At 35.1% G+C, this 20,285-nt stretch overlaps 1 protein-coding gene across 1 annotated transcript; it reads right to left on the reverse strand.

Annotated features, from left to right (window-relative positions):
• Positions 1–319: 319 nt before the first annotated feature.
• Positions 320–19,768, reverse strand: LOC135732790 (carbonic anhydrase 4-like). The gene is made up of 8 exons (XM_065251102.1): positions 19,691–19,768; positions 18,882–18,926; positions 18,610–18,774; positions 17,143–17,294; positions 16,876–16,968; positions 16,716–16,782; positions 3,309–3,472; positions 320–2,284 (listed from the first exon to the last, which is right to left on the reverse strand). The coding sequence occupies exons 1-8, from the start codon at positions 19,749–19,751 to the stop codon at positions 2,102–2,104; spliced, it is 930 nt and encodes a 309-aa protein (XP_065107174.1). The 5' UTR covers positions 19,752–19,768; the 3' UTR covers positions 320–2,101.
• Positions 19,769–20,285: the final 517 nt, after the last annotated feature.

Here is a 20,285-nt window from a genome sequence, read left to right on the forward strand (position 1 = left end):
ACGTGATGCACACAGGATCACTCGACGCGCAGAACACATATTTTGAAATTACGAACCACACACATGATGGGCTACATACATGTTGTGACGAACTTCGCATCGAGTGCCCTCAAAAAAAAGTCACCTGTCGCCACTGGTATTTAGATTTTGCATAAAATGTCATTCATAGTCTAATACAGTGTGATTTCTGTCAGTGTTCAATGCATATAATAAAAGACCTGAAACATTTTCACTCTTTTTCATGTGTAAAATTGCGTGACCAATATGTACAAAATGACCCTGTTTAATCTATACAGAATATTAGTACAGAATATTAGTGTAATTTAGCTGACACACAAGCATCACTTTTACTTAATAAGTAGTGTCAAAATCCAGTTTTATCAGCCTGATGATTTACAAGTACGCTAAACGTTCAGTGTCATACAAAGTAAAAAAATAATGAAAGCAGTGTTTGAATTGAGGGGGTCTGGGGGGTCCCATACCTGCTATAAGCCTTGAGGGACCCCCCATAAAGCACAAACATATAAATTAGGGGGGTTTTTATTAAAAATTTAAATACTACATGAATTTTAAATTCTCATGTTGCGCTGTCACAAAGCGATAGGCTACTGTCCGTTATTTGTCCCAATTTCGCAATAAACTAATTCAAATGATTCTGTCTGAAATAAATATAAACTCGTGCCTGATGCTGTTTTTCTGGAGGAATTGACAGACGAGTATATGTCTCTGTCTGCGTTTGGATTATTTTCACCTCAGTGATGGTAAGAATATTTAGTAATCTTTAGGTTTAGGGTTTTTTATTCTTCTCAAACTATTATTTCATACCAGTGGCGAGGCTACACACTCAAATTGACAGCTGGTCCTCCAAGTCAAAAGAAACACAAAATATTTTATTGGGAAAGCAGAAGAAATCACGCATAAATCATAATAAATTATAGTCTCTTTAATACTAATCAATCAATATGCATCATTCAGAAATAAATAACTATTTATAGAAAGTTAACTTTTGCATGTGTGGTTTTAAACCTTGCAAATGTTTACATGCAAGCGATTTTAAACAATTTGAGCACAAGATGTTAAAGTGAGCTGTTGTGTGTGCGGACGGACAACGACGCACACACATACGCGGACGCACAGAGACGCGCGATTCTGAAGCATGTAAACACAAAATTATTTTGAAATACCACAGTCTTGGCACCTATTCTCATAAAAACATTCAGTTTTGTCTTAAAGTGAGCGCAAAGAGTTCAGAAAGAAGTCAGATCTTTGTGTTGGTCTGAAAGTAACAGTTCTTATCTGCTTGTGTTTCTGTCATTTACATTAATTAAACAGCAGAAAACAAAGGCAAATCACCTCTGTATCTTTAAAAGATTAATTATATTTAATTTATATAATAAAGAAGACAGTGTTATTAATCATTTGATTCTATTTATACCTAAATACTACTGTTAGATCTAACTTTATTTGTAACTTTGTTATTTTCTATTTTTATATGCTCATCATTTCTTAATTTGTTCTTATTTTATTTTCCCAACCCCAGTTTTGCTGATCTGAAAATTATTCAATCTATGATTTAAAAAACGCAATGTAATCCATTTAACCACTACTATATAGTAAAATTATATAATTTGAAAGTAGGCATTGAGGTCCACCCTATTTCACCCCTAATTTCTGGCCTTGCAGTGTTTCACACTAATTTGAGGGGTAAAAACATTTAGGGTTTGAGTTAAGGGTAATTTGGGGTTTCTTTGATTAAAACCAGGATAAGATGATTGTTGATCCAGGATCACATCTTACTTTGTCAAATCACAGCGACTCTATAATGAGGGGGGTGGGGCTTAGCTAGGGGACCCCCATAAGCTTTGACATAATTCGAACACTGAATGAAACCCCACCCACCCCAACATCACGGGACAAGATCAAATTGTAAAAAAAGAAAAAATGTGGTCGTATGAATTTATACGGATGAGCCACCTTGTAAAATGTAATTGCACCTTGAAAAAGGGAGTAAATGGGCTTGAATTTGGATTATTTTGAAAAAGTCACATCTGATGTGCTGTTATTCTGTAGTTTGTAGGTTGGGTTTCTCTCTTGTTGGCCTTTAGTTTAGATGAGACAGACTGAACGCTGTAATGATGGAGGTTAAGAGAAGCAGAGCGCTGGCCAGGACCGCCGGACCGCTTGACCGATACACTAAACGTCCATTACGAGACTGTACAGGTCGAAATACTCCCACCATCGGATTGCCATCAGACAACTTTAGTTGGGAAGAAAATGCCAGAAGCTGTTTGGAAAACACAGGAATATTTGTTATGATCATAATCAATGTTAAATAACAATGAATTGTAATAAAATGCTTGGTTGAGTCTTCATTTAAAGGAGTAGTCAATTTTCTTAAAAAAATCCAGATAATTTACTCACCACCATGTCATCCAAATGTTGATGTCTTTCTTTGTTCAGTCGAGAAGAAATTATGTTTTTTGAGGAAAACATTCCAGGATTTTTCTGATTTTAATGGACTTTAATGGACCCCAACACTTAACAACAGTTTTAATGCAGTTTAAATTTGCAGTTTCAAAGGACTCAAAATGATCCAAAACGATAAGGGTCTTATCTAGCGAAACAATTGACATTTTTGGCAAGGAAAAAAAATATGCCCTTTAAAACCACAACTTCTCGTCTTCCTCTGGTCCTGTGACGCACCAGCGCGACCTCACGTGATTGCGTAATGCAGTCGAAAAGGTCACGTGTTACATTTATGAAATGCACATTTGTGGACAATTTTAAACAATAAACTGACACAAAGACATTAATTAGTATCATTCGACATAAAACAACGTCTGAACGCTCCTCTTTCTCCACACTTATAAACACTGGGGCGTAGTTACGCATTCGTCATCTGTGACCTCTTGACGTGATGACGTATTACGTGAGGTTGTGCTGGCGCATCACAGGACCGGAGATAGACGAGAAGTTGTGGTTTAAAAGTGCATTTTTTTTTCTTGCCAGAAATGACAATTGTTTCGCTAGATAAGACCCTTATGCCTCGGTTGAGATCGTTTAGAGTCCTTTGAAACTCACATTTTAAACTGCATTAAAACTGTTAAGTGTTGGGGTCCATTAAAGTCCATTAAAATGAGAAAAATCCTGGAATGTTTCCTCAATAAAAACATAATTTCTTCTCGACTGAACAAAGAAAGACATCAACATTTTGGATGACATGGTGGTGAGTAAATGATCTGGATTTTTGTTTAAGAAAATTGACTTATCTTTTAAAGTTTGCAATTTGTAAATGTATTCGGTCGTACCTGTTCTCTGCTGAGAGGAATGGGATTTTCAAAGACAGTCCAGACCACAGCTTCACTGCAGTTTGGTGTGGTCAGAGATCCGTTGTATCTGTAATATTTAGTCAATTTGTCCTCTGACAGAATAAACTGGCTGAGCGAGATGTTACGAATGGCGGTGATATTATCTGCAGAAAGACATAAAATCATATGGAATGAGGATGGGACAAAAATACTCAATACATATGATGACATATGACATAACGTTTTATGTATTACAGATAAGGAATTATAGTAACACAAAGCTAAGAGCCCTTTCACACGGAGACACATTTAGCTGTAAAACTTTTGTATCGTCCAGACGGATCCAGACGTTATCTCTCTGGAGAAACCACGCACAGGCATTTATTTCTTATCTGCAGTTATATTACACTGGCAAATAATCACAGTTTCAGCAAATAGTGAAGAGATTCCTGATCTTTGCCTTATTCCATAACTTTTCTTATTGTCAATGTTGATCTGTATTTATAACCCTCATGTCAAAAAGCTGAACAATAACTTGTTATTACAACACGCCCGGCATTGTTTCTGCCTTTTGTTTATACAGGACACACTACTTAGGAGGCTGTTTACACCTGGTATCAAGATGCGTTTTGGTCGATCGGATGACAAGTGGACGAGAGAGACACATTCACGTTTACACATGGTATTTTAATCCGTCTCTTTTGTCCACGCACTTTCCACCACTTCTGTCCTGATTACTGAGGGGGTGGTGGTCTATGGGCGAGTCTGTCTGCTGTCGTTTAAACACGAGCACAAGAAATTACAATTTTATAAAGACGCAAAATTATATTAGGTCAGAGTCCACTGCTTGTGTTATTAGTAAACAAGCTGCAGTGTTTTGTACATGTTTTCAGCGGGTGAAATAATTATTGAAAACAACATGATCTCACGGAAAGTTGAGTTATAGTCACAAAAATTGTTATTAATTTATTCGTGTCCATGGCACAAAATTCAGCTTTTTCGTGCCTTGAGCACAAATGTCTTTTTCGTGTCACTATAAATAGGTTTTCGTGTCCATGGCACGACTTTCTTTTTTGTGTCATTTTTGTGTTTTGTTTTCTCTTCATTTTTTTCTATTTTTAAATCATTGTCACTTGGGGTTGGGGTTAGATTTGGGGTGTGGGTTAGGATGTACTTGTATGTATTGGTATGTTTTTATCTGTTTTTCTTCTGCTTTTAAAACTATTCTCATCTGGTGTTGGGTTTTGGCTTAGGATGTCTAAAAATGTTACAAAAAGTGATTCTGTTAAGAAAACGTTAAGAAAATAGAAAAAAAACAATCAGAAAACATTACACAAACTGACACACACACACAAAAAAATGAGTGCTACGGACACAAAAAACTGTTTATAAAAATTCATGCAGGGTGACACGAAAAAGACATTTGAGCTCAAGACACAAAAAGCTGAATTTCGTGCCATGGACACAAATAAATTAATACAATTTTTCGTGACTATAACACAACTTTCCGTGAGATCAGTCTGATTGAACACGTCACCATATTTCCAAAGGTGCTATTGACATGAAATTTTCACCAGATGTTGGTAACAACCCAAGTAATCCATGCATACAAAGAAATCAAATCAAATAAGTTCAGAAATTAAGTTATATGTAATAATTTGAAATGAAAAAGTATTGAACACATGAAGAAAGGGAGGTGCAAAAAAGCATGGAAAGCGCAGGAAACAGCTGGAAACTATCAGTAATTAAAAAACTTATCCTGTCCCTTGTCAGTGCAAATTAAAATTGCCAGTGATGTGCGGGTCAATGTATAAACAACCCGCACCCGACCAACGTTTTCAACTAACCTGCCCACAACTTGGACCATAAAAAAAAATTGGACCTGACACGCTTCCTGGGGGCATATTACAGAAAAATCAATTTCTCTCATCCCTTACTATTAAAAAACAGTTAAGTTATCTTATCTGTAAACACTTAATGAGATCTTAATAAATACAGTAAACATTGACTCAGCATCTATTTCTTCTCATGTCTCTATTAAATGTTGAAATGAACAGTAGTATCCCAGCACTTAAAGGAATAGTCCATTTTCTTAAAAGAAAAATCCAGATAATTTACTCACCACCATGTCATCCAAAATGTTGATGTCTTTCTTTGTTCAGTCGAGAAGAAATTATGTTTTTTGAGGAAAACATTACAGGATTTTTCTCATTTTAATGGACTTTAATAGAGCCCAACATTTAATACTTAACTCAACACGTAACCCAAACGAGTCATAAGGGTCTTATCTAGCGAAACGATTGTCATTTTTGACAAGAAAAATAACAAATATACACTTTTAAAGCACAATTCCACGTCTAGGTCCGGTCCTGAAAGGGTCACGCAAGACGTCATGACGTCAAGAGGTCACAGAGGACGAACGCGAAACTCCAATTCAATTCCAAAGTGTGTTGGAAGAGGAGCATTCAGACGTGGTTGTATGTCAACTGATACTAATTAATGTATTTGTGTCAGTTTATTGTTTACAATGGTCCACAAATGTGCGTTTTATATATGTAACACGTGACCTTCCTACGTCACTACGCATTTACGTTAGGTCACGCTGGACAGTATGGGGGTAATATGATGCCAATATTATTGAAAATGGACAGAGTAAAAGTCACAAATAGATATTACAACTTGTAAACACAAAACGCAATCTACAAATAGATTAAAAATCCACAAACACAGTCCTTGTGATCCGCAAATGTAAAACAAGATCTACGAATCGTCTTTGTGATCCACAAATATAAAGCATGATTTACAAAAAGAAATCAGTGACTTGTACTTGAAAACCAGAATTTGAATGAATGTAAAGTGACTTCTTTGCAGATGAATATCATTTTCTATTTGTAAATTGTGTCACATTTGTTTTCAGAATTCTGACACTATTGTTTCGCTTTGGTGACAAAATAATGCCATAATCGTTGAAAATGAAGAGACTGCAATTTGTAAACACGAAACAAATCTGCAAATAGGTTCCAAATCTGCAAACAAACTCCTCATGATCCGCAAATGTAAAACGAGATCTACAAATATATAAAAATCCACGAACAGACTCTTCATGACATACAAATATAAAATGCGATTTACAAATAGATTTAAAATCCGCAAACCAACTCTTTATGATTCACAAATAGAAATCATCGACTTGTACTTGACAAACAGAATTTAAATGAATGCAAAGTGATTTGTCTGCGCATGAGGGTCATTATTTGTTTGTAGATTGTGTTGCATTTGTTTTCAGAATTTTGGCACAACTGTTTCGCTGTTTTCCATTAAAAAAATCTACAAATGCCCTCCTCACAATTTGCAAACAAACACAGTCTAACTTGTATTTTCCAACCATTGTAAAAAGACATTCTTACACATTCTGTGCAAAGTTCAGCATGCAAGTGTTGAATCTGTGTTTGCAGATCACAGGGCATTCACGAATCCTTCTGCACAAGTCTACAGATCTTTTTGGCACTATCTTTCCGCAGAGTTTGTCACTACGATCCACGCGTGTAGTCAGCCAATCAGGGGTATTGCTTCAAAGTAATGCCACGCCCCCTCAATAAGCTCTTTTCAAAATAAAAGCTGGGCTCACTGCCATTTACCGTTGCCGGTGTTACAGCGCTGAAAGGCGGCCAGACCGCGTTATCGATATTATATTAATGATATTAAAGCATTTATGTATAGCATGGCAAATATGTAGCATTAACGTGAACTAGAACAACCCCTCGTTTAAGTTATTATCAGTGCCTGACAATTCAGCCGAGGTCATTAAATCGTTAAAAACACTGCATGAAGCGGTTTTATCCTTAAAACATCAGTGTCTCTTCAACGAACATTTGCCGAGCGTCAGCGAGCCAGCTGGATGGAGTGGAGCTGCTAAGGTGACGCAGCTAAAATAAAGCAAGCGGGTGCAACGATAATATTGGATGTAACTTGCCGTAATTAACAAAAACATGAGCCTTATTTGACAGCAGCACTAATTGAACTATTTGACCATATGCATTTGATATACATACCGTGACCGGAATGCACTTACAAATCGCGCTGTTATTAGAAACATTTAACTGTTTCCAGACTGAGCATGGAGACAAACAAGCGCAAGCCGTTTATAGAAGCAGCTGCCTGTCAGCGTGTACGGAATGAAGTCAAAACGGTCTCGGTTTTTAGACCGGCAGTCTGCCTGTGCCATTCCAACCTAATCCGGACTGCAAATTACATGTTAATATTATATCCACCATTTACAATCCTTCCTTTAAGGTCTGTTCTGCTTTTAACAGCTCAAAGCTATTACTCTCTGTAGCTTTCGAGTCCGTTGTAGGCTACAGGTAAATTTTGCAGTTGTTTTAGTTAACTTTGCAGAGCATTTTATTGTCGGAAATGGTCCTGGGCTGGGTTTTCCTATAACGATTGAACTTAGCACTCAAGAGTGCTTTCTACAAGGTAAAACGATCGCTCGCAGCTGGGTTTTAAGTGCTACTAACGAGTCGCTATCCCTTTGTCAAGTGCTGAAATGTCACTTACTGAATGACTCGTAATTGTAGCAGAAGCTTGTTTAGGCTAATGATCTTCAGACGATGTGCACTAATATTTTTTAAAATATTATTAATTATTTTTCAATGACTTATTAAATGTTTTAATAATTTGTGCATCATGAAATATTCTTTTTTCATATTTAGTTAGGACTCGTCCCACTGCGCAATGCCTTCTGCATTTTATAATATAGTTTAGATTTTTCTTTTTATTTGTTGTTTATTATCTATGTTTATTTATTATTAAGGATTATTGCATTACCCAGTTGCGAGCGATCGTCATACGTGCATCTTTGGGAAACGCACGTAAATGAACAACGAATGTTCGTTAAGTAGCTCGTAGAAAGCGCTCTTAAGTGCTAAGTTTAATCGTTATCGGGAAACCCAGCCCTGTTCGTTTGGAATGTGACTGGCACACAGCTCTAGTCAGGACTGATTAGGCTATCCATTTATCAAGTATTGATTAATTATTTTCACTTAATCCCTTTTGCATTTTACAAAAAGTAGAATAGGCAGGCATATTCTGAATTTAATCAAAATTATGACTGTGGCGTTGAAGGAACCTTCCTTTAGTGATAAATAAATAAGTTATTTTGCTATTATTATCTAGCAAATATGACAGTTTTAAACAAACTAAGTAGCCTATTTATTTATTTATTTATTGGCAAATGCAGAACAACAAGGAACATGTAGAACATAGGCGACACGCCTCTACCTTGCGATGAGAAGATTAATCATGGGGAACATAAGCTAAATGTAATTCTAAAATGTATTTAATTTAAAAACAAATTTAAACCGAAAGCGGATTGTTTATGCTTGTCAAATTTATGCTGGCTCGGTCAAAAAATTTCGTCAGGCAGTATTTGATATATGTATTTGTGTTCATGGAAAACAATATAGGCTATAGAAATTCGTGCGGAGTGACAGGAAAAAGACAACCGTGCTATTGGCACAAGAAAAAAAAGGGTCAATGAATACGAACAAATAAATCGAAAAAAAATTAAGATATTGTTGATTCTGCATTTATCCAGCCCAGCATAAATTTGACAAGCATGTGCTTTCGTTTTAAAAATTACAGTTAAGCCTTTAATCATATAAGGGAGAAAGGCGTGTAGCCTACCTTTGCTTTCTCCTCATTGTTCTGCATTTGCCAATGAATAAGTCAGTCATATTTGTTATAAAAAAAATCAATGTATGCTACATAATAATAGAACTTGTTAATTTTTTACCAAAATAAGAAAAAGAAAGTCGGTAAAAATGTGCACCCAGCTAGACACTCAAAATGAGGGCCGGAGTGGGACTCGCTGACTATTAAAATAATATAATTAAATCCTCAGTAGCCATATCTGCTATAATGTTCTCTGCAGCCTTGAAAATTCATTGTATTTTTCTAATATATCATTTCCAATTGAGTGCAAATACAGTAGCCTAAACAATTATGATTTTGCCATAATTGTGCAACCCTATATTTTAATATTATTTAAGTAAACTTGTTAAAAAACTACTAAAAGGGAACAAATGTGTTTTCCCCTATATTTCTATAAAAAAATGTAGGTCTTGTAAATACGTATGGGGTTGCAATAGTTTGGAACCTACTGATATACAAAACTGGCTAATATGTCCTGACTGGAGCTGTGCGCGTCTGCGAAAAAAAAAAAAACGAAATAGGCGTCAGCTCATTTAATGTCATTGTGCTTTCAGTTAACCTGTTTAGAACTAGAAGTGTTCGCCCTGCCCTCGACTTTAGGCGGTGCGTTCAAGTTCATACAGCGTGCAGACAGCGTGCCCGAGCGCGAGGGGGAAAAGTCCGCGGGAGAAACTCAACAGCTTTAATGTACAAAAACCTTACGACAAACGAGAAACGTTCTAACGGAAGCCTTCAGTCAAGCAGGATTAAAAAGAGGATGAGAAACGTGCAAAATATACAATGTACAGTATATGCAGTTATGTCATTAATAACTACTGCTTTTAAAAGGACTTTTAAGTTATTGTTTTTGTTTCATTTTCAAAGTTTGATACATTGTGCATAATGACATACTTGGAAAAAGGGATAATTCAACAATAATTTATAATTGTATATCTTTTATTAATTTTATGAAATACATCAACTATATTTCAATGCACATTTAGGCCCTGAACAAAAAACAACTCGCGAGGGGAGGACTAGGGATTAACCCTTAATTAACTTTAAGGAATTAACTTTAGTGTTTAGAATTCAGTTAAAAACCAAAAAAAGAATTCTGTGTGCTTTTTGTTTAAAGTGCTTGTTTTTATTTAATGTATTTATTTATTCACTGGTGGTAGGGTTGGGGGACAATGAAGGGGAGGGGGGGAATAATTTGATGTAACGGGTGGAATAATTTTAACATGTCACCTGCAGTCCGGGTGAGGGTGGATTGCAGACTGCGGGTCTAAAAGCCAAGACTGTTTTGACTCGATTTGAGTGCCTAGCTCGATTTGAGTGTCTAGCTGGGTATGCGGTTTTATCTACTTCGTTTTTCTTATTTTACACTGTAAAAAATGTTTTGTGGCTTAGTAAATTTAACTAAATAAAATTAGTCAATTATATAAAAAATAGGTTAAAAGAAAAACTATTTTTGAGTAGAAAATAATGCAAAAATGTGAGTAATTCTAGATTAACACATTATTTAGTTAATTCCTAAATTTTATCATGTAAAATTTGTGAGAAGGAAATTAAATAATTATAAAAAAATAATAGGCTGTATTAACTTAAAAATATAGTGCATCATTTTTGCATCCACTTTTTAAAGTAAATTTTACATGGAATTTTTAGTAGGCCTAATTGCTTCTCCATGTAAAACTTACTTAAACATTGCAATTGCTTAAATTGCAAAGGCTTAAATTCAATGTAAAACTTACTTTTAAAAAGTGTATGTAAAAATGATGCACTGTATTTTTTTTTTTTAGTAAATCCAGCGTATAATTTTTTTCATATTATATTTATCAGTGTACTTAGTTTGTTTAAAACGGTCATATTTGTTATTAAAAATCATCAATATATGCTACGTAATAATAGCAAAAGAACTTATTTATTTTTCACTAAAATAGGAAAGTTTCTTCATGCCACAGTCATAATTTTGGATAAATGCAGAATATGCGTGCCTATTCTACTTTTTGTAAAAAGCAAAAAGGATTAAGTGAAAATAATGAATCGATACTTGATAAATGGGTGACTTGTTCATTATTGTAGTATCAAGAAATGCATTACATTTTTTAAAAACAAAGCCCGCCTTTTAATCTTTCTGACTAGAGCTGTGCGCCAGGCAAATTCCAAACGAGCAGGGCTGGGTTTCCCAAAAGCATCGCTAAGTAGATCGTAAAAACAATCTTAAAATTCATCTTAGAATTATGGGCCGTTTCCCAAAAGCTTTGTAGCTTAAGTAGCACTCGAAAATCATCGTAGATCTACGAGTGCTCTGGAGTAATCGTTAATTTATAAGTGCATCGTAAGACAGCAGTGTTACAAGGTCACCTGCAGGACAACCAGCAAATTGCACTCCTGCAATAACGATAATGTAATGTTTTAAATGTAGGCTATATTTATTTATTGGGGTTTTTTTTCTTTGTTTATTTGTTTAAATTACTTTAATATAATATATTTAAAATTCAAACGAGAAATGAAATTTAAATGACTAAACATAAATTAATTAAGAAGGAAAACGTATTTGGTACAATTTTGGTAAAAGTTGGTACTAGCAAATTGATAAATGGTTCCTACCAATTGCTGCTATAATTCATCTAGGCTACAGTAAAAAAATATTTTTTTGAAGGGTATGGCATCTGATTAAAGAAACCAAATAAATATTTACGGTACAATGCAATAATCCTTAATAATAAATAAACATAGATAATAAACAACAAATAAAAAGAAAAATCTAAACTATATTATAAAATGCAGAAGGCATTGCGCAGTGGGACGAGTCCTAACTAAATATGAAAAAAGAATATTTCATGATGCACAAATTATTAAAACATTTAATAAGTCATTGAAAAATAATTAATAATATTTTAAAAAATATTAGTGCACATCGGCTGAAGATCATTAGCCTAAACAAGCTTCTGCTACAATTACGAGTCATTCAGTAAGTGACATTTCAGCACTTGACAAAGGGATAGCGACTCGTTAGTAGCACTTAAAACCCAGCTGCGAGCGATCGTTTTACCTTGTAGAAAGCACTCTTGAGTGCTAAGTTCAATCGTTATAGGAAAACCCAGCCCAGGACCATTTCCGACAATAAAATGCTCTGCAAAGTTAACTAAAACAACTGCAAAATTTACCTGTAGCCTACAACGGACTCGAAAGCTACAGAGAGTAATAGCTTTGAGCTGTTAAAAGCAGAACAGACCTTAAAGGAAGGATTGTAAGTGGTGGATATAATATTAACATGTAATTTGCAGTCCGGATTAGGGTGGAATGGCACAGGCAGACTGCCGGTCTAAAAACCGAGACCGTTTTGACTTCATTCCGTACACGCTGACAGGCAGCTGCTTCTATAAACGGCTTGCGCTTGTTTGTCTCCATGCTCAGTCTGGAAACAGTTAAATGTTTCTAATAACAGCGCGATTTGTAAGTGCATTCCGGTCACGGTATGTATATCAAATGCATATGGTCAAATAGTTCAATTAGTGCTGCTGTCAAATAAGGCTCATGTTTTTGTTAATTACGGCAAGTTACATCCAATATTATCGTTGCACCCGCTTGCTTTATTTTAGCTGCGTCACCTTAGCAGCTCCACTCCATCCAGCTGGCTCGCTGACGCTCGGCAAATGTTCGTTGAAGAGACACTGATGTTTTAAGGATAAAACCGCTTCATGCAGTGTTTTTAATGATTTAATGACCTCGGCTGAATTGTCAGGCACTGATAATAACTTAAACGAGGGGTTGTTCTAGTTCACGTTAATGCTACATATTTGCCATGCTATACATAAATGCTTTAATATCATTAATATAATATCGATAACGCGGTCTGGCCGCCTTTCAGCGCTGTAACACCGGCAACGGTAAATGGCAGTGAGCCCAGCTTTTATTTTGAAAAGAGCTTATTGAGGGGGCGTGGCATTACTTTGAAGCAATACCCCTGATTGGCTGACTACACGCGTGGATCGTAGTGACAAACTCTGCGGAAAGATAGTGCCAAAAAGATCTGTAGACTTGTGCAGAAGGATTCGTGAATGCCCTGTGATCTGCAAACACAGATTCAACACTTGCATGCTGAACTTTGCACAGAATGTGTAAGAATGTCTTTTTACAATGGTTGGAAAATACAAGTTAGACTGTGTTTGTTTGCAAATTGTGAGGAGGGCATTTGTAGATTTTTTTAATGGAAAACAGCGAAACAGTTGTGCCAAAATTCTGAAAACAAATGCAACACAATCTACAAACAAATAATGACCCTCATGCGCAGACAAATCACTTTGCATTCATTTAAATTCTGTTTGTCAAGTACAAGTCGATGATTTCTATTTGTGAATCATAAAGAGTTGGTTTGCGGATTTTAAATCTATTTGTAAATCGCATTTTATATTTGTATGTCATGAAGAGTCTGTTCGTGGATTTTTATATATTTGTAGATCTCGTTTTACATTTGCGGATCATGAGGAGTTTGTTTGCAGATTTGGAACCTATTTGCAGATTTGTTTCGTGTTTACAAATTGCAGTCTCTTCATTTTCAACGATTATGGCATTATTTTGTCACCAAAGCGAAACAATAGTGTCAGAATTCTGAAAACAAATGTGACACAATTTACAAATAGAAAATGATATTCATCTGCAAAGAAGTCACTTTACATTCATTCAAATTCTGGTTTTCAAGTACAAGTCACTGATTTCTTTTTGTAAATCATGCTTTATATTTGTGGATCACAAAGACGATTCGTAGATCTTGTTTTACATTTGCGGATCACAAGGACTGTGTTTGTGGATTTTTAATCTATTTGTAGATTGCGTTTTGTGTTTACAAGTTGTAATATTTATTTATGACTTTTACTCTGTCCATTTTCAATAATATTGGCCTAAAATTACCCCCATAGTACCGGATCTAGACTAGAAATTGTGGTTTAAAAGTGTATATTTGTTATTTTTATTGTCAAAAATGAAAATCGTTTCGCTAGATAAGACCCTTATGCCTCGTTTGGGATCGTTTATAGTCCTTTGAAACTCCGTTGAAAAAAACTGTTAATTGTTGAGTTAAGTGTTAAATGTTGGGCTCTATTAAAGTCCATTAAAATGAGAAAAATCCTGGAATGATTTCCTCAAAAAACATAATTTCTTCTCGACTGAACAAAGAAAGACATCAACATTTTGGAAGACATGGTGGTGAGTAAATAATCTGGACTATTCCTTTAAGGAAGAAAAGTCACATTTGCTAAATGTTTAAATTTAATGGTAACTCACAGATGACGTGCTAAAACACTAATAAAAAAACACAGACTATGATTACAATGAATTTAATCAAATTTATTTTTCTGCCCATTGAAATTAAAAGGACAATTATTTTGTTTACTGTAGCAGCAGCTCACGCATTGCTGGTTGCTTGGTAACAGACCTGAGAGTTGATAGCCGAACATGATTAAGCGATTTGGGATTTCCTAACTAGAGATGAGATAAGATTTGGTGAGATAAGTCAACTTAAGATTTGCTTCTGTAATATGAATTTGTGAAAAATTTTAATTTAACCCATCATATCTTAAGTTAAAGGGGCAATAAGTAGTATTTACCCCCATCTAGTGGTAAAATTGTATTTTGCATTCAAACGAATAGTGCTCTCTAGCGCCTCGCCTTTCCAAATGCGTGTTGCAACTACGGTAGCCGTTATGTACTCACTGATCTCCTTGTCCGTTGCTACTGGTTCACGTGTTCTGAATGAAAACACGTTGTGGAAACGCGTTGGTAGGTTAGTGCTTTTTGTCCCTCTCTGCTATTATAATTTATCAATACGGCGGAACGACATGAATGCCTCCCCGGACTTACCCGTTCAATGTAAGTAAAGAGAAGAAATTCTAAGCTTGAAAAGTCAGATCACTGGCAGAGGTCATTTGGCACCAATGAGAACATATTTATGAATAAATACATTGATTTTGATTAATAAAACACTTAAAATCCTACTTACTATCCCTTTAAGACCTAAGATAGAAAGTTTCTGTAATATGCCCTCTGGCCCGCATTTTTTAAAAGTATGAATTGTTTAAAATAGTTAATTGGCATCTTTATTTCAAACGACCCGACCGACCGCAACCCGAATATCATAAAAAATATTTTTGGATGACTCGTAACCGCGGGTGACCGCAGGCACCCGCTCATTTTGGATCAACCCGCACATCACTGCTATCCGCTTATTGCAGGTCTTTTTGTAGCTCTTCAAAAGTGGTATTTCAGAGCAGTTGATGAAATAAGTTTGCGCAACTTTCAAACGCTCGCAAAATGAAAGAGGCGGAGAGCACACTGTAAAAACTGTTACTTAGATCTAACTCAATACAATTAAGGCAACATTTTCCAACTAATTTTTGTAAGTTTATTGAACTAACTGATATTTTGAGTAAGGACAACTTAATAATATGTATTAATATGGATGTCAATGAATGCAAAAATATTAAGTAGCATTTTAGGAAAAAGCTAATAAATTAAGTACAACCAATGCCAATAATATCACCATATTATACACAGACTTAATTAAAATAGGTAAATTTTAAATGAAAAAATACTAGTTAATGTCTTCTGATTTATTAATACATTTTATTATTATATTATTTATGGTTTGTTGTTGTTCTTTTATTCCGTGAGATGAGGGCACGAAACGTTTATTCAATCAACGCACCCATTCGGTTTCGTTTGGGCAGCTTTAAAGCGCAATACTTCTGAACAATGGTAACTACAAAACTCAAAAGAAGAAACAGAAACTCTTCCATATCTCGAAGATTAATGAACATTAAACACTAACAAGTCTTTCTTTTTACATAAAATAGAGTTTAATTTCAAATTATACTCTCCAAATGAAGTCCCGTGCAAAGCATGCTGGGTACTACGAGTCCACTGCCTAGTTAGTTATGTTTAGTAATAAAATCACGTAGTTTCCACACCATATTATTAAGTTAAGTTCCTTCTTACAAATTTAAGTGGATTAAACATGATAAAATGAAGTTGAATTTACTCAATGATGTGTTCATTTAGATTCTGTAATTTTAAAACATATTTTGATAAAAAAAAATACAAATTAAAAATTGTAACACAGTTGACTTATTTTATTTAGTTAAATCTACTAAGGCACAGAAACACTTTCTACAGCCGCTTCAGTTTTATTAAGGAAAGCCAAAAGATCTCGCTGAACACTGTGGGTTCGCACTAAAAGTCATGTCCGATGAAAAAACATTGTGCTCGTACATCAAATTAGATCAGCAGGCGGAGAGTAGGCGGTCTTTATTGCTAGTGCTCAAACACATGAGCGTCTACACCACAAAGCAATCCGGTCGAATGCGTTTTCGACTACCTCTGAATGTAGTTGAAAGTGGACGAGCTCAAAACGTTTTACACCCCATGTACACCTGTCTTTAATGTCGTCCACTTAGGATCCGATCAAGAAAATGCATCGTAATACCGGGTGCAAACGGCTTTTTTGAGACTATGCCGTGTATATGGATATAAAAAAAGATTGGATAAGGGTACTCTCGGGCTTAGCAGAATGCATTTTCCTCTAAACGGTCATACCAATTCAAATTATGATAAAGGTTGCTTACATATAAAATGTAAAATTCTATGCAAACATTTGTTTCAAAATGGTGTACAAACATTGCAAGTGAAAGCAGATTGTAATACTTATAGACTGACCTGCATTCTGTATGCTCTTCAGGGCTTGTATGAGCTGGTCATAATTTGTGTTTGTGCTGTTTGACTCCTGTCAGAAAGAAATCATATGTGTTCACAACCTTCATGTCTAAATAAATGTAATGTTTCTTCATTTAAAAGTGCACAAATGATTGTGTCAGACCTCAATAAAGAATCCAAGAGCTGCAACACCAGATGGATCATTTAATGCATCTTCTAGACTGTTGTATCTTTGTTTAATATGAACCAGATGCAGCTGATGAGAAAGTTAACACAATAATAATATTTATTCACAAGAATCACTATAAATTATACTTTTATCTTAAGTGACTTAAATAGTAGGAAATGCTTATCCAAGACTCATATACCACTTTTACCGCAAACAAAAGATTAATGCCAGTAAGAATCTACTGTATTTCACATGTTATACCTCCATAGGATACTGTTCTCCATCAATGGTGTGTTCAGATCCCGCTCCTGCATCTGTTCCCCAGTGGAAATGAAATTGAAGGGGTTTATATGTGTCTCCCAGGTTTCCCCCAGACACTGCAGCCATGATATTTTGTGATACGTCCACCTCAACTGAGAAAGAAAAAATACATTGCACCATGTCAACCATTTTTGCAAAGGTTTTCTGTAAGCCCAGACAAGTTGATTCAACTTAAAAACATAGAATAACTCACTGCCCTAAAAATTAAAATTTTGCAAATCTACTTAAAGGGTGCCAAAGAATGGATTGAAACAATCTGTTAATTTGCTCTCTGATGGTTTGGCTCTCTTTATTAAGTGCAAAAATTATCCAGATGAAATTTACAAATGAAATTGGTCTATTATTACCTTATTTGAAAAGGTCATGAATAATAATGTTGAGCTCTGCTCTGATTGGCTGTTTTCCTTCAGTAGCTCTGTGTGTGTGTAAACATCTTATGTTTGAGTCTGTATCAGATTTTGAGGAATAATCAATTGTTTGGAGATTGTTAATGGACAGATGTTTCTGAGTGATAAGTTTGTGTTTTTTTCAGTACGGACCTGCAGAACATAACTGTAACCTCAATAGTAGAACTTCAGACTAAACGCTAGCATATAGCATTAACTAGCAATGGGGACGAGACCACCTATGCCCAGTCTGAGTCAAGACCGAGTCCGTTGGTTTTCAAATACAGTTGAGTCCGAGTCAAGGCCGAGTCTTTGAGGAAGCAAGTCTTAGTCAAGACCGAGTCAAGACCAATACCATAAAAACATATCAGTTTTCATTCATAATTTAATATCACCCCAGTTAATAATCCTACAGACTAAGGTAGATTGGGAATTGATTAGAGGAGCAGTCTGAACGTCTTTATATGGACTATGCTTTTACTATCATTAAAAAAATCCCTACCACATGCATCATATTCTGCCTATTTTTTTTAGAGATAAATAAACGGCTCTGATGGCACTATCTTTGCATTCACCATGGGATGTAATTTTCAAATAGTTATTATTGTTATGTGTTTTTTATATGAACATAAAAAAGCATTGGTCTCGAGGACTCGATCTGAAATTACGAATCCTTCTCCTCTCACTGTGGTCCGAGAACGATTCAAGACCGTGTCTTTGAAGGAACGAGTCAGAGACGAGTCAGAGAAAGCAGAAATCCAAGACCGGACTCGAGTACTACATCACTAACTAGCATATAGCTCTAACTCAGCAGTGACAAGATTGTTTTTTGCATTGTTACAACAATGTAATTAATTTAATGTGTTATTAAATGTTTCAACTCAAATTGATTCAACTCAAAATTTCTTGTTGAATGAGAGATATTATGCAATAAAGGGGGAAAATTTTCAGGGTTTAGGATAAGTGTACTTATTTATTTAGGTTTGAACAAACATGGGTTTTCTTCAGTCTGTAGTCTTACCGGTGTGGCCGTTGTTCTTTATGGTGCCGTTGAATAAGTTCTGGTAGCCGGTGAAATTAAAAGGCGTCAGTCGCTCGTCCAGTACGGTTTTCTTCGTCGCTATGTTGACCGGTGACTGTCTGGTGCCTCCACATTGTGCGTTTACTTCTTTCCAGAGCTCTGGACCTTAAAGCAACAAAAAGATGTTCACTTAGACTTGGTTTAGATACTGTGATGAAAAATACTGTATATGTTTGATGTGCCTGCTTTGAAAGGTTAAAATTTTGATTTACCTATACAATGTACATCATTGTTCGCTTGTTCCTGATAGCACCAATCTGAAGAGAAGCACATGAGAGTCATTTAGTTTTGTCATTTTAATTGAACTTTTGTAAATAATTGTAATTCTGCATGATTTGAAGCTTATTGATTCAGTGTGTATTGTGTCACAATGCAATTTTCTTTTTGTAACAATAACATTTGACCACAGCATAAAGTTAAAACAACTAGTTTTTAAGTTGATTCAACCTACTATTTAAAGTTTTGACATGTGATAAGTTGACATAACTTGACAAGTTGAAATTGTTTAACTTAATATGTTAAAATAGGCTACATGTATATTACAGGGTGTGTCATTTTTAAATAATTCATACTCGTTCATGAACTGATTTCATCTCCTTACTCCTCAGAATATCATACACGAGATTTAATAATCATGATAAAATAAAATGTAACAATAAGTCTGTTTAGTTTTAGAGTAAAATGTGTTTATTGTGTAATGCAAGGCCTTTAAACTTCATGGCATTTTTTTTAACAAATTCCAAAATTAAGGCATCGTTATCCTTATTTGCTCATTAATTTTTGACAAAAAAAAATTATGTTACAATTATAATACTGATCAATTTTATTATTTATTTGGGTACTAGATACTCAAAATATTCAGTATAACGCTGGGATAAATTCATGTCGACTTCATGTGAGCAGTGTTGTTTTATATGAAATATCCAAATAACCTTTTAATGTGTTATATCCAAAGCGTCACTACATTAAACTTTTGAATAAATGAACAATGAATTAATGAATGCAAACTCATTGGACTCACCTGCACTGCTGGATAAATGCAGAATCAATGTCAGAAGATAAAATGAAATCAAACACTTCATTGTGAGCGTCCTGTGACTCCAGCAATGACAGAATAAAATGTGATCTTGTGAAAGTTTGATCTTTTATTCTATCATATCTGTCAATCAACAGGATTAAGTCGTTGGCCACGCCCACAGCACCGATAACATCACTGTTAGCAGGTGACATCAAACTATCAGTACTTACACATCTATCACATGCTTAAATAACAAAAAGGACAATCATATGACCAACATTTTTCTGTCATCTCCTTTATGTAACATATACATGAAGGTTAAGTTCAGTCCAGTTTGACGTTGATCTTATTTAAAGTTTTATAGGTCTTTGATAGGTGCATAAAGTGGTTGTGGTTATAATTTCAGTATGATCTGAATTAGTGTTAGGGGTTTGATTCAAGCTGAGTATTTCAGGTATAGACAATGGTGATCTTTAGTTACCGTGCTTTGAAGTAAAAACTGCTCTGTCTATAAACTTAATAATGACACTAACCAGGGCTACAACCCTAACCCTATAAATGTACAGTAACAAATGTAAGAAAACATGCATGAGATGGA

Source organism: Paramisgurnus dabryanus, chromosome 5, assembly GCF_030506205.2.
Source record: "Paramisgurnus dabryanus chromosome 5, PD_genome_1.1, whole genome shotgun sequence".
In the NCBI taxonomy this organism is placed as follows: Eukaryota; Metazoa; Chordata; class Actinopteri; order Cypriniformes; family Cobitidae; genus Paramisgurnus; species Paramisgurnus dabryanus.

Coding starts and splice junctions, on each gene's coding strand:
- LOC135732790 (XM_065251102.1), bottom strand. CDS start 19,751: ATGAAGTGTTTGATTTCATTTTATCTTCTGACATTGATTCTGCATTTA. Junction 18,927..19,690: donor GCATTTATCCAGCAGTGCAG/GTGAGTCCAATG, acceptor GCTTCTCTTCAG/ATTGGTGCTATCAGGAACAA. Junction 2,285..3,308: donor TTCCTCTCAGCAGAGAACAG/GTACGACCGAAT, acceptor TTTTCCAAACAG/CTTCTGGCATTTTCTTCCCA.